General features: G+C 45.2%; 1 protein-coding gene across 1 annotated transcript in view; it reads right to left on the bottom strand.

Moving 5' to 3' along the window:
• Positions 1-26,791, bottom strand: part of LOC137078211 (collagen alpha-1(XXIV) chain-like) — a 247,343-nt gene that overhangs the window by 30,476 nt on the left and 190,076 nt on the right. Inside the window, exons 36-55 of the mRNA XM_067445327.1 lie at positions 26,687-26,740; positions 26,294-26,401; positions 26,092-26,145; positions 17,924-18,031; positions 13,441-13,494; positions 12,775-12,828; positions 12,561-12,617; positions 12,256-12,309; positions 9,648-9,701; positions 9,439-9,492; positions 8,770-8,823; positions 8,011-8,118; positions 7,472-7,579; positions 7,236-7,343; positions 4,636-4,689; positions 3,988-4,050; positions 3,863-3,916; positions 3,753-3,788; positions 3,191-3,226; positions 3,037-3,063 (exon numbers count right to left, since the gene is read on the bottom strand). Of these exons, the coding sequence (XP_067301428.1) occupies positions 3,037-3,063; positions 3,191-3,226; positions 3,753-3,788; positions 3,863-3,916; positions 3,988-4,050; positions 4,636-4,689; positions 7,236-7,343; positions 7,472-7,579; positions 8,011-8,118; positions 8,770-8,823; positions 9,439-9,492; positions 9,648-9,701; positions 12,256-12,309; positions 12,561-12,617; positions 12,775-12,828; positions 13,441-13,494; positions 17,924-18,031; positions 26,092-26,145; positions 26,294-26,401; positions 26,687-26,740 (1,299 nt within the window). The remainder of the gene's footprint in view (positions 1-3,036; positions 3,064-3,190; positions 3,227-3,752; positions 3,789-3,862; positions 3,917-3,987; positions 4,051-4,635; positions 4,690-7,235; positions 7,344-7,471; positions 7,580-8,010; positions 8,119-8,769; positions 8,824-9,438; positions 9,493-9,647; positions 9,702-12,255; positions 12,310-12,560; positions 12,618-12,774; positions 12,829-13,440; positions 13,495-17,923; positions 18,032-26,091; positions 26,146-26,293; positions 26,402-26,686; positions 26,741-26,791) is intronic.

Raw genomic sequence — 26,791 nt, 5'->3', positions numbered from 1 at the left:
CGCCCTGATGATCTCATTGGTCCGTTTCTGTTGATCATCTGTCCGTCATCGGCTAAAGCCCGCCCTGATGATCTCATTGGTCAGTTTCTGTTGATCATCTGTCCGTCATCGGCTAAAGCCCGCCCTGATGATCTCATTGGTCCGTTTCTGTTGATCATCTGTCCGTCATCGGCTAAAGCCCTCCCTGGTGATATCATTGGTCAGTTTCTGTTGATCATCTGTCCGTCATCGGCTAAAGCCCGCCCCGATGATCTCATTGGTCAGTTTCTGTCGATCATCTGTCCGTCATCGGCTAAAGCCCGCCCTGATGATCTCATTGGTCAGTTTCTGTAGATCATCTGTCCGTCATCGGCAAAAGCCCGCCCGGATTATCTCATTGGTCAGTTTCTGTCGATCATCTGTCCGTCATCGGCTAAAGCCCGCCCCGATGATCTCATTGGTCAGTTTCTGTCGATCATCTGTCCGTCATCGGCTAAAGCCCGCCCCGATGATCTCATTGGTCAGTTTCTGTCGATCATCTGTCCGTCATCGGCTAAAGCCCGCCCTGATGATCTCATTGGTCAGTTTCTGTCGATCATCTGTCCGTCATCGGCTAAAGCCAGCCCTGATGATCTCATTGGTCAGTTTCTGTCGATCATCTGTCCGTCATCGTCTAAAGCCCGCCCTCATGATCTCATTGGTCAGTTTCTGTCGATCAACTGTCCGTCATCGGCTAAAGCCCGCCCTCATGATCTCATTGGTCAGTTTCTGTCGATCAACTGTCCGTCATCGGCTAAAGCCCGCCCTGATGATCTCATTGGTCAGTTTCTGTCGATCATCTGTCCGTCATCGGCTAAAGCCCGCCCTGATGATCTCATTGGTCAGTTTCTGTCGATCATCTGTCCGTCATCGGCTAAAGCCAGCCCTGATGATCTCATTGGTCAGTTTCTGTCGATCATCTGTCCGTCATCGTCTAAAGCCCGCCCTCATGATCTCATTGGTCAGTTTCTGTCGATCATCTGTCCGTCATCGTCTAAAGCCCGCCCTCATGATCTCATTGGTCAGTTTCTGTCGATCAACTGTCCGTCATCGGCTAAAGCCCGCCCTCATGATCTCATTGGTCAGTTTCTGTCGATCAACTGTCCGTCATCGGCTAAAGCCCGCCCTGATGATCTCATTGGTCAGTTTCTGTCGATCATCTGTCCGTCATCGGCTAAAGCCCTCCCTGGTGATATCATTGGTCAGTTTCTGTTGATCATCTGTCCGTCATCGGCTAAAGCCCTCCCTGGTGATATCATTGGTCAGTTTCTGTCGATCATCTGTCCGTCATCGGCTAAAGCCCTCCCTGGTGATATCATTGGTCAGTTTCTGTTGATCATCTGTCCGTCATCGGCTAAAGCCCTCCCTGGTGATATCATTGGTCAGTTTCTGTCGATCATCTGTCCGTCATCGGCTAAAGCCCGCCCTGATGATCTCATTGGTCAGTTTCTGTCGATCATCTGTCCGTCATCGGCTAAAGCCCTCCCTGGTGATATCATTGGTCAGTTTCTGTTGATCATCTGTCCGTCATCGGCTAAAGCCCGTCCTGATGATCTCATTGGTCAGTTACTGTTGATCATCTGTCCGTCATCGGCTAAAGCCCGCCCTGATGTTCTCATTGGTCAGTTTCTGTTGATCATCTGTCCGTCATCGGCTAAAGCCCGCCCTGATGATCTCATTGGTCAGTTTCTGTTGATCATCTGTCCGTCATCGTCTAAAGCCCGCCCTGATGATCTCATTGGTCAGTTTCTGTTGATCATCTGTCCGTCATCGGCTAAAGCCCGCCCTGATGATCTCATTGGTCAGTTCCTGTTGATCATCTGTCCGTCATAGGCTAAAGCCCGCCCTGATGATCTCATTGGTCAGTTCCTGTTGATCATCTGTCCGTCATCGGCTAAAGCCCGCCCTGATGATCTCATTGGTCAGTTCCTGTTGATCATCTGTCCGTCATCGGCTAAAGCCCGCCCTGATGATCTCATTGGTCAGTTTCTGTTGATCATCTGTCCGTCATAGGCTAAAGCCCGCCCTGATGATCTCATTGGTCAGTTCCTGTTGATCATCTGTCCGTCATCGGCTAAAGCCCGCCCTGATGATCTCATTGGTCAGTTTCTGTTCTGCATAATTACTCCTCTATGGATCAAGTCCGGAGCGAACTTCCCGAGCTCAGATGTTGTGGGCTGGGCTGAGTTTGGCTGCCATGCAGGCAAGGTCTACTCTGCTCTGATTGGTCAGATGGCTCAATCTGTTGTGATTGGTCTACTCTACTCTGATTGGCCAGTCTCAGCTATAACTCGAGGGCGGGGCACTGTCAGCCAATGAAGTACCATTGGCTAGTATTATACAAATTAAGTAATTTTGCATCTTGATTTTAAGCAGTTACTTTGAAAAAGTAATCTCATTACTGATTACTCCTTTAAAAAGTAACTTAGTTACTTTACAGATTACTTGATTTTAAAAGTAACTAAGTAAGATTACAAGTTACTTTATTAGTTACATTCAGAAGTTTCCGCCTCAACATAGAAATGACGACCGTTTTTGCCAACACACACTTTATTTGGAGTGCATTTTTAACAGTAAGGTCAACAATGTATCTCCTGACATTTTAAGTTGAAATTAAAAAATATTTCCTGAAACAATACTCTCCCCGAGACGCAAGAAGAAAGCAAATAAATATAAATTTATTTTTTACTAAGGAAAAAGACTAAAATAGTAACTCATGGACTTGGATAAGTTACTTTAATCTGATTACTGGTTTGGAAATAGTAACGCGTTAGATTACTCGCTACTGGAAAAAAGTCGTCAGATTAGAGTAACGCGTTACTGCCATCACTGATTATAAGAATGTTTAGATATTTGTACTGAAAAACAAGAGATAAACACTGAGGAAGAACAATCTTATTTGAAACCATTAGATAAATGTGTCTGACAAACACAAAACTAAATGTAAAATAATAATGCATGTAAATATATTTAACCAGTGCACAATTTTCACAGTCACATGATGTGTTTGTGTCTTACCGATAGGCCAGGCGAACCTGGTGGTCCCTGTCAAAAACAGCAGAAAATTAGTCTTACAACTAACCCTAATCCAAGTCTAATTATGACACAAGCAATTATGAAAGTCAAATTTTGTTATGAATACACAATCATGAGGTGTTGTTGTGTGACGTACCTGTGGCCCTGGATGTCCCTGCGGCCCCTGAGGCCCCTGTACAGAAGAGACAGTCACTCATTTATCCAAAATAACTCAGACTGGAATGATACTCTTGTGGAAATACTAGTGCAGATCCTTATAATTATTAGGGCTGTAATCTCCCAGTCGATTACACTGCAAAAAATGCTTTTCTTACTTGTTATTTACCAGACAAGCAAAAGTAATTGTCCTGTTTTGGGGAAAAATAACTCAAAATGAAGAGAGTTTTTGCTTAAAATAAGATAAATAATCTGCCAATGGGGTGAGAGAAATAATCTTAATTCAAACAGAAAACAAGATTATTTTTCTCACCCCATTGGCAGATTATTTATCTTATTTTAAGCAAAAACTCTCTTCATTTTGAGTTATTTTTCCCAAAACAAGACAATTACTTTTGCTTGTCTAGTAAATACTTCTTGTTTTAAGAATTTTTAGATGTTTGGACTAGAAACAAGACAAAAACACTGAGTAATAAATACTAATAAATACTGAGTAAGAAAAGCATTTTTTGCAGTGTGTGATACACGACAGCACATCTTACCATCTCTCCGCGGCTGCCTTTGGGCCCTCTGGCACCCTGAGGAACACACACATCATTTATCACACAACGCCAAACGCGGGAATAAAAGCATATTTCATCAGAGAACTTACAGGCTTTCCCAGAGGGCCGATCATTCCCACCGGACCGACAGGACCGGAGAAACCCTGAAACACACACACAAGTTAGACACGAGAAGAGACATGTGTGTCATTTCAGGAAACGAGACGAAACGCACCAGGACACCGGTCGGCCCTTTGTGTCCGGGGATACCAGTGAAGCCAAAGTCTCCGCTCGGACCCTGAAACACACAAACACACACACACACACACACACACACACACACACACACACACACACGTTTACAATGAGAATTTGAACGTTTGACAAATGATTTGTTATGAGAAAAAGGGAATCATTTAAATCATGACACACACACACACTTGCTCACACACTTGCTCACACACGCGCGCTCACTTGCTCTCACACACACACACACACACTCACACACACGCTCGCACACACACTCGCTCAAACACACTCTCGCACACACACTCGCTCGCACACTCGCTCGCACACACGCTCGCACACACGCTCGCACACACGCTCGCACACACGCTCGCACACACGCTCGCACACACACTCGCTCACACACTCGCTCACACACACACTCGCTCACACACACACACACGCTCACACACACACACACACACACACACACACACACACACACACACACACACACACACACGCTCGCTCGACTCTGGACTCTCAAACACAAGCGCGAATGTGTGTGTGTGTGTGTGTGTGTGTGTGTGTGTGTGTGTGTGTGTGTGTGTGTGTGTGTGTGTGTCTGCGGTTTAATGGAGTTTAACTAAAAACTAACCTTGGGTCCTGGAAAACCCTGGAGTCCCAGCATGCCGACGTCTCCCACCTCGCCCTGCGGGAAACCACACACACACACACACATGACTGGCAGTCCAGAGCAGCCAATCAGAACACTGGGTCATGATCCAGACTGTCTCCACTTCCTGTCCCTGCGCTTTCCCTAAACAAGCCTGTTTATTCTGGCCGGATCGCGCCGTTTGTCTGTCTGGAATTCTCACATGATTTCTGAATTATGGCTGTCTTCAAGAGGACATGATTTGATGTCATCCACAATCACACACACACACACACACACACACACACACACACACACACACACACACACACACACACACACACACACACACACACACACACACACACACACACACACACACACACACACACACACACACACACACACACACACACACACACACACACACACACACACACACGTCATGTTATGTAAGGCGATATTCCCCGTCCATAAGCCTGGAATCCCAGCTCTCTTTCAGGCTTTATTGTGTTTTCCAGAGTTATGTAAGAGAGCGTGTAATGGTCGATAACTGTTCTGATCATTGACCGTAAAAAAATATGGACGACTCGACATCATCTGTTTCCGCTTGGCAGATTTGAAGCTTTTAGGCGGCCTGCACGGCGCGGACATCTTGGGACCGAGTCTGCGCAGTAGCGATTTTGGGACCGGCGTTGCGCAGTAGAGCGCAGGAAGTAGAGCAGGAAGTACAGTCGCGATATCAAAAGCCCGCCCACACTCTCGCAGATGCAGAACAATTAATTATGTTGGTGTGAAATAAACAGTTATGGAAATGTAGAAATTAAAGCTAAAGCTCCAATCTGCTCCCAAAAATTTCGAAAAAAGTCCCTTAGTGCCTCAGTGACAACTTCACTCAGAGAAGCCGTCAGTCTCAGCTGTCAATCATGACGTCACACCCCCCGTTTTTATAACATCAGATAACTAACTCAAACTAAACTTATTTAAAAAACGAACACTTGAAATGAAATCATCGTGATGATAACTGCCTTCAGTGACATAAACTAACTTTGGGGAAAAAATATTTGAAGTGTTATTTTATTATTTAGTTTGCCTCGCGTCCATTAGAAATCACAGAGGGGCGGCTATACTGGAACCGGCCACCGGGGGGCGATCGAGGCGCGAAAGCTTCAGTAAATGAGAGGGAGACTGCAGGCTTGGTTCTGATAAATGACATGACCTCAGCCTGACCCCAGGGTTATTTTAGCATCACTCAGATCATATGAAAGTTTGTGTTCATATTTTAAAGATTATGTTTTATTTTAATATTTTCTTTTTTAACCCACAGTCATTTTTTGTTTTTGTGTCTCTGTTTTGTCGTTTTTAAATATCTGTAGTTATGTTGGTAACATTGATATATTTTATAAAAATATATATATTCAAATATTTTATTTTAAATTATTTAATTTAAGTTAATGTTTATTTTGTCTCAAGTAGCAGAAATGTTTTTTTTTAATAAATAGTTTAAGTCAACGTTAATAACTATTTCAAAAGTGTTTATGAAATTAAAATGTATTAAACTATTGGTTGCTAGGGTGTTGCTATGCATTTGCTGATATGTTCTGGAAGTTTGTTTTATCGTGTCGCTGTGTGGTTGCTAGGGTATTGCAGAGGGTTTCTTAGTGTTTTATAATCTTGTTGCTGTGTGGTTGCTAGGGTGTTGCTATGCATCAGCTGATGTGTTCGGAGAGTTTTTCTTTGACATGTCGCTGTGTGGTTACTAGGGTGTTGCCGAGGTGTTCTTAGTTTTATAATCTTGTTGCTGTGTGGTTGCTAGGGTGTTGCTATGCATCAGCTGATCTGTACTGAGATTTTTTCTTTGACATGTCGCTGTGTGGTTGCTAGGGTGTTGCTATGCATTTGCTGATGTGTTCGGAGTTTTTCTTTGACATGTCGCTGTGTGGTTACTAGGGTGTTGCCGAGGTGTTCTTAGTGTTTTATAATCTTGTTGCTGTGCGGTTGCTAGGGTGTTGCTATGCATCAGCTGATCTGTACTGAGATTTTTTCTTTGACATGTCGCTGTGTGGTTACTAGGGTGTTGCTAAGGTGTTCTTAGTGTTTTATAATCTTGTTTCTGTGGGGTTACTAGGGTGTTGCTATGCATCAGCTGATGTGTTCGGAGAGTTTTTCTTTGACATGTCGCTGTGTGGTTACTAGGGTGTTGCAGAGGTGTTCTTAGAGTTTTATAATCTTGTTGCTGTGTGGTTGCTAGGGTGTTGCTATGCATCTGCTGATGTGCTTTAAGAGTATTTATCATGTTGCTATGTAGTTGCTAGGGTGTTGCTATGGGGTAAGCAAAATAATCTTGTTTTCTGTTTGAATTAAGATTATTTTTCTCACCCCATTGGCAGATTATTTATCTTATTTTAAGCAAAAACTCTCTTCATTTTGAGTTATTTTTTCCCAAAACAAGACAAAACCTTTTGCTTGTCTAGTAAATACTTCTTAATAGATATTCAAATTTAAAACGGGACAAAAATACTAAGTAAGATTTTTTTTTTTTGCAGTGTGCATCTTTTTTGTGATAAACTTAGCATTTTCAGGCCCTCACTGATGGGACTCACTGGTTCTCCTTTTGCCCCAGGCTCTCCCTTCATGCCCTGGTCTCCGGTTGACCCCTCCATGCCCTTTAACCCCGCCGGTCCTCTGTCGCCCCGCAGACCCGTCTCGCCCTGCAGATGCACAGGGGTCAAAGGTCATCAAGGTACTTCGCATCATTGCATTGTGGGATTTGTTGTTCACTGCACACTTTGGCCAACAAAGCACATAAAACTAAGAAACCAAAGGAAAAAGTTTTGACCTTTAACCCCGCCGGCCCTCTCTCTCCGACCGCTCCTGGGAGTCCGAGCTCACCCCGCGAGCCAGGAAGTCCCGCCCTCCCCTCTAGACCGCTGTCACCACGGTGACCCTGCAAACACATGTCAATCAAAGCGATCAGAGATCAGTATAGTCCTGGATCTGCAGGAACAAAATGTGCTGTAAAATCAACAACATCAGATCAACTCTCTGATTAACGGCCGCTCATTAGTGCTCGTTATTCCACAGAATAACTAGAATAACAGATACTAATATTTATCTTCACTCTCCTAGATCACACACACACACACTGATCAGTCCCTGATTCAACACGTCTTCATTTTTTTCCCATTTAATTCTGTGTGTTTCTAGTTTGAGAGTAAATCCTAAAGCAAACTATTTCTTGTGTAAATATGAGTGTGTGCATTTATAAGGTCTGTCCATAACCGACACTTCACAGAACACTGAGAACAAGTTTAAGATCATGTGTTAGAAGCACAGGAAACGCTTCTATCGAGTGTGTGTTGTTTATGTCACACTCACCGTCCGGCCTTTGGCTCCAGGGAGACCCGGTGGACCAGGAAGGCCAGCCAGACCGTCGGATCCCAGAAAACCGTCCATCCCTCGGGGCCCCGGAAAACCCACCGGCCCCTAAACACGGGATACATGTGAGAGTCATGTGACCGGAGGGGGCGGAGCCTGCAGTGAGAGTCATGTGACCGGAGGGGGCGGAGCCTGCAGTGAGAGTCATGTGACCGGAGGGGGCGGAGCCTGCAGTGAGAGTCATGTTACCAGAGGGGGCGGAGCCTGCAGTGAGAGTCATGTGACCGGAGGGGGCAGAGCCTGCAGTGAGAGTCATGTGACCGGAGGGGGCGGAGCCTGCAGAGAGAGTCATGTGACCAGGGGGGCGGAGCCTGCAGTGAGAGTCATGTGACCGGAGGGGGCAGAGCCTGCAGAGAGAGTCATGTGACCAGAGGGGCGGAACCTGCAGTGAGAGTCATGTGACCGGAGGGGGCGGAGCCTGCAGAGAGAGTCATGTGACCAGAGGGGCGGAACCTGCAGTGAGAGTCATGTGACCGGAGGGGGCGGAGCCTGCAGTGAGAGTCATGTGACCGGAGGGGGCGAAGCCTGCGGTGAGAATCACATGACGGGAGGGAGCGGAGCCTGCAGTGAGAGTCACATGACTGGAGGGGGCGGAGCCTGCAGTGAGAGTCACATGACTGGAGGGGGCGGAGCCTGCAGTGAGAGTCACATAACTAGAGGGGGCAGAGCCTGCAGAGATTGAAGGTGTAAAATACTCACCTCAAGACCTGGTGCTCCGGCAGGACCTTGGGGGCCTTTTTTCCCAGCGAGTCCCTAACACACACACACACACACACACACACACACACACACACACACACACACACACACACACACACACACACACGCACACGCACACGCACACACGCACACACGTTAGGTTTTTGTGAATTGTGGGGACTTTAGATAGGCATAATGGATTTTATACTGTACAAACTGTACATTCTATCCCCCTATACTGCACCTGCCCCTAAACCTACCTATCACACACACGCACACGCACACACACACACATAAACTCAATACCCTCGCATCAATCTCTGTTACCCAACAATGTTTTGTTTAAATTAAGCAAAGAATCTGCTATAATCCTCTCTTATTCTCAACTGGGCCGAACACCGCTCTCCGGCTATTATGGGATATGTGTGACAGTGAATGTGTTTACAGGAGCTTTGGATGGATTTGCAAAGAGAAACAAGCAAGTAAGGGAACATAAAACTCTCTCTGTTACACAACTAAACACACACACACAGACACACACTGTTCTACTAAGGTACTGACTCGCCACTGATTCTCTATAGACTTTATTAGACTGGCTATGATGGAAATTAAACACTACCACACTAAACATATCTACATCGTCTCACACGCACACGCACACGCACGCACCTGAATTCCCTGCTCGCCCTGGGGTCCTGCTTCACCAGGCAGTCCAGGAGATCCCTGGGAAGCAAGGAAATATCTCTTTAATGTCATTATGCAATGCTAGGTCAAAAACTGGCTATGATGATTATCCGGAAACTTTATGAAGTTATGCAACAAAATTCTCCTAAACAGATCATCAGGCATGATAAAAACTCAAGATTCTGCTCACTTACAGGAGATCCCTGCTGACCGAGGGCTCCCCGAGCGCCGGTGACCCCTGCGTGACCCTAAAACACAAACACACACACACACACACACACACACACACACACACACACACACACACACACACACACACACACACACACACACACACACACACACACACACACACGTATTACTGCAGTGTTGACATTATAGATATGAATTTGAGTGTCGACTGTTTCTGATAAAACTGGCGGGCGGAGGATAGAAGCGCTCGAACTGACGGAGAGCAGTTTAATCCAGACCAACCGGAACGAAAACATCGGAAGACCGAACAGCTACTTTAATCATGTTGCTGTGTGGTTGCTAGGGGGTTGCTATGCCGTCGCTGAGGCGTTCTGAGTGACTTTAATCATGTTGCTGTGTGGTTGCTAGGGGGTTGCTAGGGGGTTGCTATGCCGTTGCTGAGGCGTTCTGAGTGACTTTAATCATGTTGCTGTGTGGTTGCTATGGGGTTGCTATGCAATCGCTGAGGTGTTCTGAGGGACTTTAATCATGTTGCTGTGTGGTTGCTAGGGGGTTGCTATGCAATCGCTGAGGTGTTCTGAGGGACTTTAATCATGTTGCTGTGTGGTTGCTAGGGGGTTGCTATGCAATCGCTGAGGTGTTCTGAGGGACTTTAATCATGTTGCTGTGTGGTTGCTAGGGGGTTGCTATGCAATCGCTGAGGTGTTCTGATGAATTTTAATCTTGTTGCTGTGTGGTTGCTAGGGAGTTGCTATGCAATTGCTGAGGGGTTCTGAGGGACTTTAATCATGTTGCTGTGTGGTTGCTATGGGGTTGCTATGCAATCGCTGAGGTGTTCTGAGGGACTTTAATCATGTTGCTGTGTGGTTGCTAGGGGGTTGCTATGCAATCGCTGAGGTGTTCTGAGGGACTTTAATCATGTTGCTGTGTGGTTGCTAGGGGGTTGCTATGCAATAGCTGAGGGGTTCTGAGGAATTTTAATCTTGTTGCTGTGTGGTTGCTAGGGGGTTGCTATGCAATTGCTGAGGGGTTCTGAGGGACTTTAATCATGTTGCTGTGTGGTTGCTAGGGTGTTGCTATGCAGTTGCTGAGGGGTTCTGAGTGACTTTAATCTTGTTGCTGTGTGGTTACTAGGATGTTGCTATGGAGTCGCTGAGGCATTCTGAGGGATTTTAATCATGTTGCTGTGAGGTTACTAGGGGGTTGCTATGCAGTTGCTGAGGGGTTCTGAGGGACTTTAATCATGTTGCTGTGTGGTTGCTAGGGTGTTGCTATGCAGTTGCTGAGGGGTTCTGAGTGACTTTAATCTTGTTGCTGTGTGGTTACTAGGATGTTGCTATGGAGTCGCTGAGGCATTCTGAGGGATTTTAATCATGTTGCTGTGAGGTTACTAGGGGGTTGCTATGCAGTTGCTGAGGCGTTCTTATTCTGAGTGATTTTTATCTTGTTGCTGTGTGGTTACTAGGGTATTGCTATGCAGTTACTGAGGCAAATTCTGAGGCGTATTCTGAGAATGTGTTTTATGTTGTTTTGTGGTTACTATGGTGCTGCGATGCCATAGCTGAGGCATTCCGAATAATTTTTTACATGTTGCTTTGTAATTGCTAGGGTGTTTCTATACAGTTGCCGAGGTGAGTGTTTTTAATCATGTTGCTTTGTGGTCTCTAGGGTGTTGCTATGCATCTGCTGATATGTTTTAAGAGGTTTTTTTTATCATTTCACTGTGTGGTTACTAGGGTGTTCCTATGCAGTTGCTGATTTGTTCTGAAGGTGTTTCATCATGTAGCAGTGTGGTTACTAGAGTGTTGCTATGCAGTTGCTGATGTGTGGTTGCTAGGGTGTTGCTCTGCATCTGCTGATGTGTTCAGAGTTTTTTTATCATGTCGCTGTGTGGTTACTAGGGTGTTGCTATGCAGTTGCTGAGGTGTGGTAGCTACCTGTAGGGTGTTGTTATGCATCTGCTGATGTGTTTAGAGTTTTTTTATCATGTCGCTGTGTGGTTACTAGGGTGTTGCTATGCAGTTGATGAGGTGTGGTAGCTACCTGTAGGGTTTTGTTATGCATCAGCTGATGTGTTCGGAGAATTTTTCTTTGACATGTCGCTGTGTGGTTACTAGGGTGTTGCTGAGGTGTTCTTAGTGTTTTATAATTTTGTTGCTGTGTGGTTGCTAGGGTGTTGTTATGCATCAGCTGATGTGTTCGGAGAATTTTTCTTTGACATGTCGCTGTGTGGTTACTAGGGTGTTGCTGAGGTGTTCTTAGTGTTTTATAATTTTGTTGCTGTGTGGTTGCTACGGTGTTGCTATGCATCTGCTGATGTGTTCTAAGAGTGTTTTAGCATGTTGCTATGTAGTTGCTAGGGTGTTGCTATGCTTTTGCTGACAAGTTCTATATGACTCCTAGAGTTTTCTGGGAGGTTGCTAAGTAGTTTTACGCGATTGGTCGGGTATTCTTGGTAGTTGCTAGGGTGGTGTTAGGTGGTTCCTACTGCCTTCTGAGTGTTTTTAGCATTTTTTTATGCGCTACAGTTAAAAACAAAAATAAGCTAGTTAGTAAAAAAGGAATGTTTTTTTCCAAAGCACAAATTTTATTCCTTATAGAAACACTGACCGGATATCCATCATCTCCTGATTCTCCACGTTCACCTTTCTCTCCTAGAGCGCCCTGTAATCACACACACACACACACACACACACACACACACACACACACACACACACACACACACACACACACACACACACACACACACACACACACACACACACACACAGACACACACACACACACACACACACACACATGTTGTTTTATATCTTCACTATAGAAATGTAAATATCACCGGTTCTTTATTGAGTGATTTCAGAGTCCAGATGTTGAACAAGAACAGGAAGTTAAAGGAAATTAAGACCTACTGGTTCACCTAAGGGCCCGGGCTGTCCTGCCGTTTTACTGTCTTCTCCTGGGTAACCCTGAAAAAACACAAATAATCAAACACACACACCAATTATAGATCAGAAAAAGATTTATTGCCTTAGCAGATTCAGATAGATTGCATATAGTTTTAAGCATTACATGTAATAATTTAATTGAGATTATTGGCCTAGATATCAAATTATGTTGTATGACCTTTTCTCCCTTTGGTCCCGGGGGGCCTGCTGGACCTTGCTTGCCAGTGTGACCCTATGGATAAAGGAAGAAGAATGAATATTTTTCTTGTCTAATCCAAAGTAATGCCTTTTTGAATGGTGACACTGCAAAAAATGCTTTTCTTACTTGGTATTTTTGTCTTGTTTCTAGTCTAAATATAAAAAAAAATCTTAGAACAAGAAGTATTTACTAGACAAACAAAAGTAATTGTCTTGTTTTGGGAAAAAATAACTCAAAATGAAGAGAGTTTTTGCTTAAAATAAGATAAATAATCTGCCAATGGGGTGAGAAAAATAATCTTGTTTTCTGTTTGAATTAAGATTATTATTCTCACCCCATTGGCAGATTATTGATCTTATTTTAAGCAAAAACTCTCTTCATTTTGAGTTATTTTTCCCCAAAACAAGACAACAATTTTTACTTGTCTAGTAAATCTTTCTTAATGTAAGAATTTTTTAGAAATTTTGACAAGAAACAACACAAATACTAAGTAAGAAAAGCTTTTTTTGCAGTGGATAGACTGGCTGGGCTGATTAATTGGCAAACATTTGAGATAATCAATCGCTAGTCTTCGTTTAATAATAAAAGTGTGTATTCCAAACAATCTTTATTTTTGCATGCACGTCTTCTGAAACTGCGACTCACTGCGTAGCCTTGCAGTCCCGGCTCTCCCTGAGGTCCCATAACTCCAGGTCGACCCTGAAAGGTAATGAACAAAACACACATGTACGTTAGCTTATGTTTGGTGGCAAATAACCTGCTAAATATAACCCAATGTTTCCTGAAAAACATATTATTGGATGGTGTCTAAAAAAAAATGACTCCCGCTGCTCATCCCATTATGGCTTCTTGGAAAAGCATTCGCTTATGAAAACAAGATGCTAGGTTTCCCTAACGACGCTTGTTTTTACATTTCATCGATGCCGTTTAACCCCGAGGGAAACACTGGGGCAAAATAAAACAATCCCAGACATTTTCTCTCCTTATAAATTCCGGCCTAAAACTACCAAATCAGCAGGCGCCTAACTGCATTGTACAAGAAAAGCGGATTAGTCCCTAGTATCTCTAATGGCATTAGTGTTAATCCAATCAAAAGGCTTTGGTTCGATTCCAAATCCTGCTAATGTTTACACTCGCCACAACTGAGCCAGTAAAAGCAGCGAGACTGAGGGTAAAACCCGAGCATGTTAAAGGATTAATTCACTTCACATTCGTTCAATCTCCTTCAAGATGTTCATGTTTTTCTTTCTTCAGTGGAAAATAAATGAAGTTTTTTGAGGAAAACATTCCAAGATTCTTCTCCACATAATGGACTTCAATGGGAACCAACGGTTGAAGGTCCAAATCACAGCAGTTTCATAGGAAGAGCTTCAGAGACTGATGATCCCAGAGGAATAGAGTCTGATCCAGACTAACCATCACACATGTACAAACATTTTTTTAACCTAAATTGCTCATCTTGCGCTGCTCTGCGACGGCCGCGGATTGCGTAATCACGTCGGAAAGGTCCAAGCGAACGCGTTAAGGCGAATATAAACGGCCTTTACCAAAAAACACTCTTCAAAATTGTCCGACATCGTTGTTTAATCTTTTTTTGCTAAAGGATGTTTGCATTAGTCTCCGCACGAGCGCTTTGTAAACACGGGGACGGCACTTCTGTCTGTGTCACGCGTAACCTTTCTGGCATGATTACGCAATCCGCGGCCGTCGCACAGAAGCGCAAGATGAGCAATTTAGGTTAAAAAGTGAACTTGGAAAAAGTAACTTATCCAAGTCACTCTGAGTGACTGTTTTAGTCTTTTTCCTTAGTAAAGAATTTGATAGAAAACTTTTTCTGAATTTTTTTTTCAGGAAATATTTTTTAATTTCAATTTAAAATTGTTGACATTACTGTTAAAAATGCACTTCCAATAAAGTGAGTGTTGGCAAAAACGGTCGTCATTTCTGTGTTGAGGCGGCAGGGCTGTTGTCGGAAACTGCTGAATGTAACTAATAAAGTAACTTGTAATTTTACTTACTTTTAAAATCAAGTAATCTGTAAAGTAACTAAGTTACTTTTTAAAGGAAGAATCAGTAATGAGATTACTTTTTAAAGTAACTGTGGCAACACTGAATACAATACAGCAGAGTGGCGTAACTTTGTTTTAAAAAGTGTGTGGGACAGTCTCACGAAAATGCGTATAAATAGTAAAAATGTGCAATCTCGTGGAATGTCAAAATGAGCTTTGGCTTGCATATGGTACGCACTTTTTCGCGTGTATATGATACGCACTTTTTGGGTAGCACTGCTAATACAACGTTATATCAGATGTAAAATATGTACAATGCTGATTTTTTTTTTTATTAAGATGTCCAGAAATCAATTAAATACTTCATTTATTGATATAGATATCGTTTAATCTAAACACAATAGAGCGTTAGTGCCAAGATTTTTCACGTAAATAAAGCCATAGATTTGCACACTTTGGTTATAACCCCTGGTCTAATCTGGTAAACTTGTCAGAAGTTCTCGTTTCTAATCTGCCCTCGTAATTTTTTTTCTCATCTAAAACCGAATATCATCAGTGATTGTACATCAAGAGCAGGGACAGTTCTTGTGCATTTTGTTTCATGATTTTACCGGAACGAATAGAAAGTCTGCAACGGCGTTGAGGCGTTAGATTAAAGTGCTTGTCTGTGTGAAGACTGCACGAGCTGCGAGAGAAATCTGCTCCACTGAGATCACAGCCAGTGATCGCCAGGGCAGATCACCTCTTATTTAACAAACGAACGCAATTATGCTCTTCTAGTTAACCAGATTTATTACACGGCTCTGTGAAATACTTGATTCTGATTGGTCAATCGTGCATTCCAGCGGTGTGTTGTTTCCAGATAACACCCGCTCATCCGGGTACTGCGAGTTATCTTGACCGGTTCTACTTCTGTGCTTAACGCTGGTGCCATCTTGTGGCTTAAGCAGCCGTGGGTTTCAATGGAAGACTTCAAGGCAGGTTTCCTTTATAAAGTTTTTAATATGGATATTTTTCTGACCCAAACGCATCGATTGGAATCAGAAGGCTCTATTAACCCATCGGAGTCGTGTGGAGCACGTTATTTGACGGACAGCTGCATTTAATGGACTTCAGAAACAGCTCCAACTACTGCTGGGATTAACGTTAGCCTGGACTTTTTAAATATAACTCTGATTGTATTTGTCTGACAGAAGAATGTCATAAACACCTATAATGACTTGAGGGTGAGTAAATCATAGGCTTGGTTTCATTTTTGGCTGAACTAACCCTTTCAGCATTCATTCTCAACATTTAGCAGCAATAGATAAAGGCTTAAAGCAGGTTGGAACTGTTTTTCTTCGCGGAAGCTTTGCGTAAGAGCTAATAAAATATTTAATCTCAAGACAATATTTTGTGTCTCATTTATTTGAGACCGTGTAATAAGCGGGTTAATGTCCACCCAGCCGGTTGTTATCGCAGAATAAACCCCTTCAGAGTGACGCTCCGCTTCGCCTCGGGGTCCTGATCACTCTGAAGGGGTTTATTCTGCGATAACAACCGGCTGGGTGGACATTATCCCTTACTTCTTGTGTTTGTATTAGTTAGGTTCATCCATGAAGCAAGATGTTTCAAAAAGTGGTGGGGACATGTCCCACCCGTCCCACCCGCAAATTACGCCTATGATACAGCATTATCTAGGACTCCCCCAAAGGTGCAATCAAATACAGCAACACAACGCAGTATAATGGTAAGATTGTGGGTTCAAGCTACACAACATTCTCAAATTTCTCCTTGTTAATGAATCCAGTGCATCCATTTCTCTGTGTGGTTTGGCACTGCTAATGAAGGGTTTATGACGGTGATTACACTGCAAAAAATGCTCTTCTTATTTAGTATTTTTTTCTTGATTCCAGTCCAAATATCTAAATATTCAGATATGGATAGTTCATTCAAAAATTAAAATGTGATGTTTATCTGCTGACCCCCAGAGCGTCCAACATGTAGGTGTGTTTGTTTCTTCAGGAGAACACAAATGAAGATAAAAAACACAAATATACGAATCCATATTAAACCCTGAGGCTCGTGGAGACACACTGATGTCTTAAGACACGAAACGATCACGACAAATTTCATCTAGTGTTCCCATCCGTCGGTACTTCCGTCGAAGAAGGTCAAAACCCGGTGCGATCATATAAATATATATATATATATAGATTCATCATTAGTGCATGCGCGGAGCAGTCGAATGAGGCATCTATGTACACTTTTCTATGATCGCGCCGGGTTTTGACCTTCTTCGACGGAAGTACTGACGGATGAGAACACTAGATAAAATTTGTTTGCTATGAGGTAAAAATAACACAAATACTGTTGTGTTTCTGGCAGAAAGCGATCGTTTCGTGTCTTAAGACATCAGTGTGTCTCCACGAGCCTCAGGGTTTAATATGGATTCGTATGTCAGTGTGTTTTTTACTCTCATAGAAATACACCCCATTGACATGCATTATACGAGCAACGTTTGAGTTAAAAATCTTCATTTGTGTTCTCCTGAAGAAACAAACACACCTATGATGCCCTGGGGGTCAGCAGATAAACATCAGGCTCATTTTCGGGTGAACTATACCTTTAAATCAAGATGCATTTACTGGATAAGCAAAATGACATGAGATATTTGTTCTTGTTTTTTGGGGAAAAATATAAAAATGAAGTGAGTTTTTGCTTAAAACAGGCAAAATGATCTGCCAATGGGGTGAGAAAAATAATCTTATTTCTGATTGGGACGGAAACTAGAAACAAGATTTCAATCAGAGATAAGATTATTTTTCTCACCCCATTGGCAGATCATTTTGCCTGTTTTAAGCAAAAACTCACTTCATTTTTATATTATTTTCAACAAAACAAGAAAAAATATCTTATGCCGTTTTACTGATCTAGTAAATGCATCTTGATTTAAGAATTGTTAGATATTTAGACTAGAAACAAGACAAAATTACCAAATACGAAGAGCATTTTTTGCAGTGTAGGATACTGGTTGACGTTAATCGTCTTTTGGCATTTGCACAGCCAATTCTCGCTGTTATCCTCAAAAGACTTGGAGAAAGAGTGAAGGGACGTGTTAAAGGAGAAAGCACACTAACTGCGGGTCCTCTGGTTCCACGGGCACCTTTGAGTCCTCTCTCTCCCGTCTGTCCGATTTCACCGGCCGAGCCCATTTCTCCCAGGTGACCCGGCGGCCCTTTTTCACCCTACCAGAGAGGAAGATGAACATATCAATGGGAAGGACTGGTCTACATTACTTACATGTGTAAACGACAAGATAAAAGCGAAAATAAAAAGCAAGAAGTGTCCAAACCAAGACGAGACAAAGCAGAGCTTGTTATTAAAGGGGTGGTTGCATGCGATTTGACTTGTTTAACTTTAGTTAGTGTGTAATGTCGCTGCTTGAGCATAAACAGTCTCTGCAAAGTTACAGCGCTGAAAGTTCAATGCAAACGGAGATATTGTCTTTTAAAGTTACGGCAGTTTATTGCCTACAAAAACGGCCGGTTTGGACTGCAACGAGCTTCTTCCTGGGTTGGTGACATCATAAACCCTCGCTAGTCTCCGCAGATGTGACTTCTGCCCATAATGGGAAGGGGCGTGGCCTTAACCTGTGCTTGGCACTTCAGCCAATAAAAATACAGGAAACTACATTTAAATGTAAATGTAAATGGAATAAAGGGAGAATAGAAGAAAAATATGCTGTTTAAAATAAATAAATAGACGAATTAAGACATGTTATACTGCACCCATAAACACAACAAACCTAGAAAAAAAACCACAGAACCACCGCTTTAAGTGGTGTTGTGAATTTGGTAACACTGCACTAAGGTTTTATTTATTAATGTACTAACTGTTCATCTGAGTGGTCAAAGAACTTAGGTTTTTTATCGTCATTGAACTGCGAATACACACAAAAAAACCTGACTGGATTCAAGAAGTTTGGTTGTAAATTTTTTTTTTTTTTTAAGTAACAAATCCTTTCCTCGCAGGGCAATCTGACCCCCTTAGGAATGCTTCAGTACACATAGAAACACCTAATAAATGTCATGTCTGCGACCTGATCTGTCTCATGTTGTCATGTCTCGTTGTTTTGTGTTGACAGTTCACCATGTGCGCTACCGTCAGTGTGGTGTTTTCCCCACCCCCTTGTTATTCCATCAGCACTATCACGCACCGCTCTCACCTGTGATCAATCTGACTTCCCCTATTTAATCCTCTCGTGTTTGCTGTCTTGTGCCAGATTGTCTGTGTTTGTTTACCTTGCGATTCGGCCAGTCTTTCTCCTGTCCTGTCTTGGTAATTCTCGTGTTGTGTCCCGTTTTGAGGCTCCAGTGCCTGTTTGAGTTGCTTTTAGTTTTCTCTCTCCTCTCCTGCCGCCCCAGACTGCTCGCGCGCTGTTCCTGCCCGTTTGTCTGCCGCCCTCGGCTCTGGGCCGCCTCGCGTCAGGCCCGCGCTCCTCGCCCACCAGCTGCCTCTCTCGCTGCCGGACGCTTCGCCCCGCCCTCCCGGGCGCTCCGATCTACGCCGCGGGTTGCTTCTTCGGCCTTCCTGAAGACCGCACGGGACCGAGCTGCCAGCGCCCCCTGCTGTTCTCCTTGATAATTTTTGTTCTACTGATCTGCCCAGTTGTGTGCAAGTACTGTTGTTAATAAATTAAGTTTTGTGTCTGCAACTGAATCTCGTCCTGATTCGTGACAGGACAATCTGGCCACAATGGATTCAGCAGACACCGACCCGGTTCGCACAGCGCTTGTCCAGCAAGGTGTCCTGTTAGGCCAGCAAGTTACCCAGCTTACCACCACTTCACGGGAGGTAGAGGTTCTGACTGCTCAGGTGGCCGATCTCAGTGCACGTGTTCTAGAGCTCCAGCAGGGAGTCGCGGGGGCTCAACCGCCCAACCTCCCTGTGCAACCCGCTCCTCACCATGAGCCCGAACCCCATGCCAACAGCCCACCACCTTACGACGGGGATCCTAACTCTTGTCGGGCTTTTTTGTCCCAATGCTCCCTAGTGTTCGCACTGCAGCCCCGCCGCTACGCCACTGAAGACTCCCGGGTGGCGTATGTCCTAACTTTGCTCACCAGTAAGGCTCGTGAGTGGGGTACAGCCGTCTGGGATGCTCAAGCACCCTTTTGCCGTTGTTTTAAAGACTTCCGTGAAGAAATGATCAAATTGTTCGATCGATCAGCAAGGGGTGATGAGGCAGCTTCCAAGCTGGTCCGGCTCTCGCAGGAGGGTCGTTCCGTCACTGATTACGCCATCCAGTTCCAAACCTTGGCGGCCTCCTGCGACTGGAATAAGGGTGCCCTGCGCTCCAGGTTTCTTGACGGACTGGATGACAGCATCCAGGACGAGATCGCCACCCACGAGCTGCCCCGTGACATGGACTCTATGGTCGACCTGGCCCTTCGTATTGAGTCTCGACTCCTTCGTCGCCGCCAACGTCGGTCTGGTAACCCATTCTGGAGGTTGGGGGAGGGCTCCTTTTCTCAAGTCACCCCTGTCCAGTCTTCACCTCTCCCCGCAGACCCTGAACCCATGCAATTGGGCCGTCTCCGTCTAACACCTCAGGAGAAGCAGGATCGTCTGGCTAGAGGTTTATGCCTTTACTGTGGGAAGCCTGGGCATTTTGCTCTAAAGTGCCCTTTAAAAGCCAAAGCCCACCAGTGAATCGGGGACTCCTGGTGGGCGCATCTCCTTGTGTTAATACCCGTGGTTCTCGCACGCTGTTACCCGTCTCCATCCAGCATGAAGGCTTCTCCAGCTCCTGCCAGGCCCTCGTGGACTCTGGGGCTGAGGGCAATTTTCTGGACAGCACGGTTGCTAAGCAGCGGGGCATTCCAGCTATCCCCCTCTCCTTGCCCATTCCGGTGTGGTCGTTGGTGGGCCAGCTTATCTCCACCATTACCCACATCACTCCTCGTGTAAGTCTTATTGTCTCAGGCAATCACCGTGAGGGTATTGAGCTGTACCTACTGAATTCACCGGGTGCTCCTATCATTCTGGGGCATCCGTGGCTGGTGCAGCACAACCCTCACGTGGATTGGTCTGGGAATTCTGTGTTAGCCTGGAGTCAGTTTTGTCTAGCGTCTTGTCTGGGTCCTGCTTCTTGTCCTGGTTCTGTGTGTCCTGTTTCTCAGGTGGAGGCAGCAGATCTGACCGGAGTCCCGGCGGAGTACCGTGATCTTCATCGGGTCTTCAGCAGGTCCCGAGCCATGTCCCTACCGCCCCACCGGCCGTATGATTGTGCTATTGATCTCCTCCCAGGCACTTCTCCGCCCAAGGGTCGGTTATATTCCCTTTCTGGTCCTGAACGAGAGGCCATGGACAGGTATATTCAAGAATCTCTTAGTGCCGGCCTCATCCGCCCCTCTTCCTCGCCCGCCGGGGCAGGGTTCTTCTTCGTTGAGAAGAAAGATGGTTCTTTGCGGCGCTGCATTGACTACCGAGGGTTAAACGACATTACTGTCAAGAACAGGTACCCCCTACCGCTCATGTCGTCTGCTTTTGAGTTATTGCAGGGAGCTCGGGTCTTCACCAAGTTAGACCTCCGCAACGCATACCATCTGGTACGGATTCGTGAGGGGGATGAGTGGAAGACAGCGTTTAATACCCCTACGGGACACTTTGAATATTTAGTCCTACCTTTTGGTCTGACCAATGCTCCAGCTGTCTTCCAGGCCTTGGTCAATGATGTGCTGAGGGACATGGTAAATAAGTTTGTCTTTGTGTATCTGGATGACATCCTCATCTTTTCCCCTTCTCTACAGGTACACACTCAGCACGTTCGCAAGGTCCTTCAACGGCTGTTAGAGAACCAGCTCTTTGTAAAGGCGGAGAAGTGCGAGTTCCACTCCGAGTCAGTTACATTCCTGGGGTATGTCATCTCAGCGGATGGGATCAGGGCTGATCCCGCCAAGGTAAGGGCCGTAGCCGAGTGGCCAGTCCCCAACACCCGCAAGGCGCTGCAGCGGTTCCTGGGGTTCGCCAATTTTTATAGGCGCTTCATCAGGAACTTCAGTCAGGTAGCTGCACCCTTAACGGCTCTCACCTCCACCAAGGTACCGTTCAGATGGAATAGTCAGGCTCAGGAGTCCTTTGATGTCCTTAAGTCCCGTTTCATCTCTGCTCCTGTTCTCTCTATTCCAGATCCTGATCGACAATTCATTGTCGAGGTGGATGCCTCCGATGTTGGGGTAGGCGCGGTCCTGTCTCAGCGGTGCCCTAAGGATGGGAAGGTGCATCCCTGTGCCTTCTTCTCCCATCGGCTGAGCCCGGCTGAATGTAACTATGACATTGGAAACAGTCTCGTCTGTTCGAGGTTCCTGGGGAGGGGGCGCCGGCCGAGGCCATCCTTTCCAAGGGGGTGGTGGTCGGGTCTCTCTGCTGGGACATCGAGAGGCGAGTGGGGGAGGCCGGTAGAGGGGTAGAAGTGCCGGAGGAGTGTCCGGAGGGTCGGCTTTTTGTGCCGGTTGCGTTGCGCCCTGAAGTCCTCCGGTGGGGCCACGAATCCAGGTTAGTCTGTCACCCAGGAATTCGGAGATCACTGGCTGCCATCCGCCAGCGGTTTTGGTGGCCGTCCATGGCCCCGGATGTCAGGCAGTTTGTGTTGGCTTGCTCGACTTGTGCTCAGAACAAGAATTCTAACCGCCCGTCCGTTGGTCTGCTCCAACCCTTGCCCATTCCCTCTCGTCCCTGGTCACACCTGGCCCTTGACTTCATCACTGGGCTGCCACCCTCGAGAGGCAACACCGTCATCTTGACGGTAGTGGATCGTTTTTCCAAAGCGGCCCACTTCATCCCCATGCCCAAACTCCCCTCTGCCAAGGAAACTGCTCAGACTGTGATAGACCACGTGTTCCGGATTCATGGCCTTCCGGTTGATGTGGTTTCTGATAGAGGGCCACAGTTTGTTTCTCGGTTTTGGAAGGAATTCTGTCGACAGATCGGGGCCTCTACGAGTCTGTCCTCAGGCTTTCACCCCCAGACCAACGGGCAGTGCGAGCGAGCTAATCAGGATCTCGAGAGAGCTCTCCGCTGCCTGACCTCCCAGAATCCTAGTTCCTGGAGCCAACAGTTGTCGTGGGTGGAATATGCCCACAACTCCCTGCCTGTAGCATCGACAGGTATGTCCCCATTTCTGTGTTCTATTGGTTACCAACCTCCTTTGTTTCCCTCACAGGAACCCGATGCTGCGGTCCCGTCCGCCTTGGCCTTCATCCAGCGTTGCCGCCGCACATGGAAGAGGGCTGAGGGGGTCCTGGCCCGGACTTCCAGACGGACCAAGGCAGCAGCCGATCGTCATCGGATTCCCTCACCTCGTTATGTGTGTGGTCAAAGAGTATGGCTATCTACCAAGGACCTGCCTCTCAGGGTTGCCTCTCGTAAATTGGCTCCCAGGTTCATTGGGCCATACCGCATCACCAAGGTTCTGAATCCGGTGGCGATTAGGCTCAAGCTTCCTCCTTCTCTTGGTCCTGTTCACCCTGTTTTCCATGTATCCAGGGTCAAGCCTGTGTTTAGGTCCCATCTTAATCCTGTTATTTCTTCCCCTGCCCCCCCTCCCCCTCGCTTAGTGGATGGCGCTCCTGTTTACACTGTCAGGAGACTGTTGGATGTCAGACGCCGGGGCAGGGGCTTCCAGTATCTTGTGGACTGGGAGGGCTACGGTCCGGAGGAGAGGAGCTGGGTTCCGGCTCGGGACATCTTGGACCAGACGTTGGTCAGGGACTTCCGTCGGCGACGAGGTGAGCCCCTCCCTGGGGCGCCTAGGGGCGCTCCTGGGGGGGGGGGGTACTGTCATGTCTGCGACCTGATCTGTCTCATGTTGTCATGTCTCGTTGTTTTGTGTTGACAGTTCACCATGTGCGCTGCCGTCAGTGTGGTGTTTTCCCCACCCCCTTGTTATTCCATCAGCACTATCACGCACCGCTCTCACCTGTGATCAATCTGACTTCCCCTATTTAATCCTCTCGTGTTTGCTGTCTTGTGCCAGATTGTCTGTGTTTGTTTACCTTGCGATTCGGCCAGTCTTTCTCCTGTCCTGTCTTGGTAATTCTCGTGTTGTGTCCCGTTTTGAGGCTCCAGTGCCTGTTTGAGTTGCTTTTAGTTTTCTCTCTCCTCTCCTGCCGCCCCAGACTGCTCGCGCGCTGTTCCTACCCGTTTGTCTGCCGCCCTCGGCTCTGGGCCGCCTCGCGTCAGGCCCGCGCTCCTCGCCCACCAGCTGACTCTCTCGCTGCCGGACGCTTCGCCCCGCCCTCCCGGGCGCTCCGATCTACGCCGCGGGTTGCTTCTTCGGCCTTCCTGAAGACCGCACGGGACCGAGCTGCCAGCGCCCCCTGCTGTTCTCCTTGATAATATTTGTTCTACTGATCTGCCCAGTTGTGTGCAAGTACTGTTGTTAATAAATTAAGTTTTGTGTCTGCAACTGAATCTCGTCCTGATTCGTGACAATAAATGCTCAAAACTTAAACTAAACATGACAAAAAATTACTGAAAATTATTTTATACTGTCTACATGTATATCTGAATGCATTCTGAAGAGAAATCTAGTGGCAAGAGTTATGAAATATCATGTTATATTAGTTTATTTTTCACAAGAGTTTGGCAAAACCCAAACTGACCCAATGTGAGATATTTTGAGCTGACTTGTGCTGGTTATTGCATATATTAGAGAGTTTGGTTTCAGTTCACAGCCTTCATCCTTACCGCGGGTCATTTTGACCCGAAACTCTTTTTTTTTAAACAAAATTGAGTGTTCATCAGAGGGGTCCAAGAACTTAGGACTTTTGTTGTACTTGAACCACAAATACACACACCAAAAATTGACTGGATTCGAGGAGTTTTTGTGGTTGTAATAAAAAAAAGTAACAAATCCTTTCCTCGCGGGTCACTCCGACCCCCTTAGGAATGCTTCAGAACACATAGAAAAACTTAATAAATGCTCAAAACTCAAACTAAACATGACAAAAATGTACAGAAAATGTATTTATACTGTCTACATCTGTATCTGAATGCATTCTGAAGAGAAACTGACTTTAGGACCCAGCGGAACAGCTCATTTGCTACCCATAGAGCTATAAGGACATCTAGTGGCAAGAGTTATCATGTTATATTAGTTTATTTTCCACAAGAGGTCGGCAGAGACACCCAAACTGACCCAATGTGAGATATTTTGAGCTGACTTGAGCTGGTTATTGCTCGATACCACAATTTTGGCTTCGGTACGGTACCACAATCTAATACCGAAGTACCGATATTAAATCGGCACCACACGGTCTGATATTAGCGCGGGTATATTGCGCACGAATGAGTACAATTATGCAAGTTTTGAGTTTATAAAGTGGGAAATTACCACAAATGTTTATTAGTAAATTAATCAGCAAAGCTTATCACATCAAATCAGTCATTTGAAAACTTTCTTGTGAGAAATAATTTCAGCAATAATCTCAAAATTAGCAAATTGCTTCTGGTTTCAAAAGACGTCGCACTACACTAAAGCAATCCTCATAATCCGATTCAACATTTCACGCTCGTCTCGGGATGGAGAACGGAAATCATTTGAGCATGCAAGAGATTTTATAGCATTTCGTAATAACAGTTACAGGAGATATGAGCTCATACCACACACACACACACACACACACACACACACACACACACACACACACACACACACACACACACACACACACACACACACACACACACACACACACACACACACGCGCACACACACACGCACGCCTGTCACTTAGAGCTCGCACATTACACATTAAGTTTCCTTAAACAGTCAAATACACAGAATTATGTACAAATGTCCGTCTTTAGTGAGTATTCACATAAACACCGTCAGTTGTATCTAACGCGAATAAAGATAAATAATAAAATAATAATAATAAAAATCTCAGAATGAAATGAAATAAGCTTTCTAGACAATTAAAAAAATAATTTTAGGGCTTCGGGTCATTTTGACTCGTGTGGGATGTTAACGAATACAATTTTAAATTCTAAAAATGAATTAGTAAATGCTGAAATTAACAATAACTATGACTGATAAATGCTGTAGAAGTATTGCTCATTGTTAGTTCATGTTAACTAATGCAGTTAGTTCATTTTAAAGAAGTACCCCAGGGTTCTATTCGAGGCCCATTTTATTTCTGACACAATAAACACCTCATATGTAGGGGTTCCTCATATTGTTTTGATGCAATTTAACGCAATATGGTGGCTATAATGAATGTTGATCCAGAAGTGCTGGTACCTTCTTTCCTGGACGTCCTCGGTTGCCCGGCAGACCCTGTTTTCCCTCGGGTCCCTGATATAGAAACATCTGATTTAACTTCACATCATCAGTAAAAATTGAAGACCGGTTCATAACAGACTTGTATTATCTAAAGAGCAGTTTGGAGAGATTTCGTCTCTTAATGACGTTATTAGCTCTGCATCACTCGGCCGTCACTAACCGGGAAGCCTTTCTTCCCAGGATCTCCAGGAAGTCCTGCTGGGCCGGAGTCACCAATCTCGCCCCGTTCCCCGGCTTCTCCCATTGGTCCACGATCACCTGGCTCACCCTAAAAAACATTAATTACATGAAAATTATTTCCAATAATGAGTTCCAAAAATAATCTTGTTTTCTGTTTGAATTAAGATTATTTTTCTCACCCCATTGGCAGATTATTTATCTTATTTTAAGCAAAAATTCTCTTCATTTTGAGTTATTTTTTCCCAAAACAAGTCATTTACTTTTGCTTGTCTAGTAAATACTTCTTGTTTTAAGAATTTTTAGATGTTTGGACTAGAAACAAGACAGAAATACTGAGTAAGAAGAGCATTTACTGCAGTGAGAGCTTTCTCACCTTCGGTCCATCTTTTCCTTGATGTCCGTCCTCTCCAGCTGGCCCTGGAGGACCCTAAGACAAATGCTAGCATGTCAGATCAGGATTTAAATGCAGAAAGCATCA

This window comes from Pseudorasbora parva, chromosome 6 (assembly GCF_024679245.1).
Source record: "Pseudorasbora parva isolate DD20220531a chromosome 6, ASM2467924v1, whole genome shotgun sequence".
Lineage (NCBI taxonomy): Eukaryota > Metazoa > Chordata > Actinopteri > Cypriniformes > Gobionidae > Pseudorasbora > Pseudorasbora parva.
Note: the sequence above shows the minus strand (reverse complement) of the source record. Positions and strands in the feature narration are given on the sequence as shown.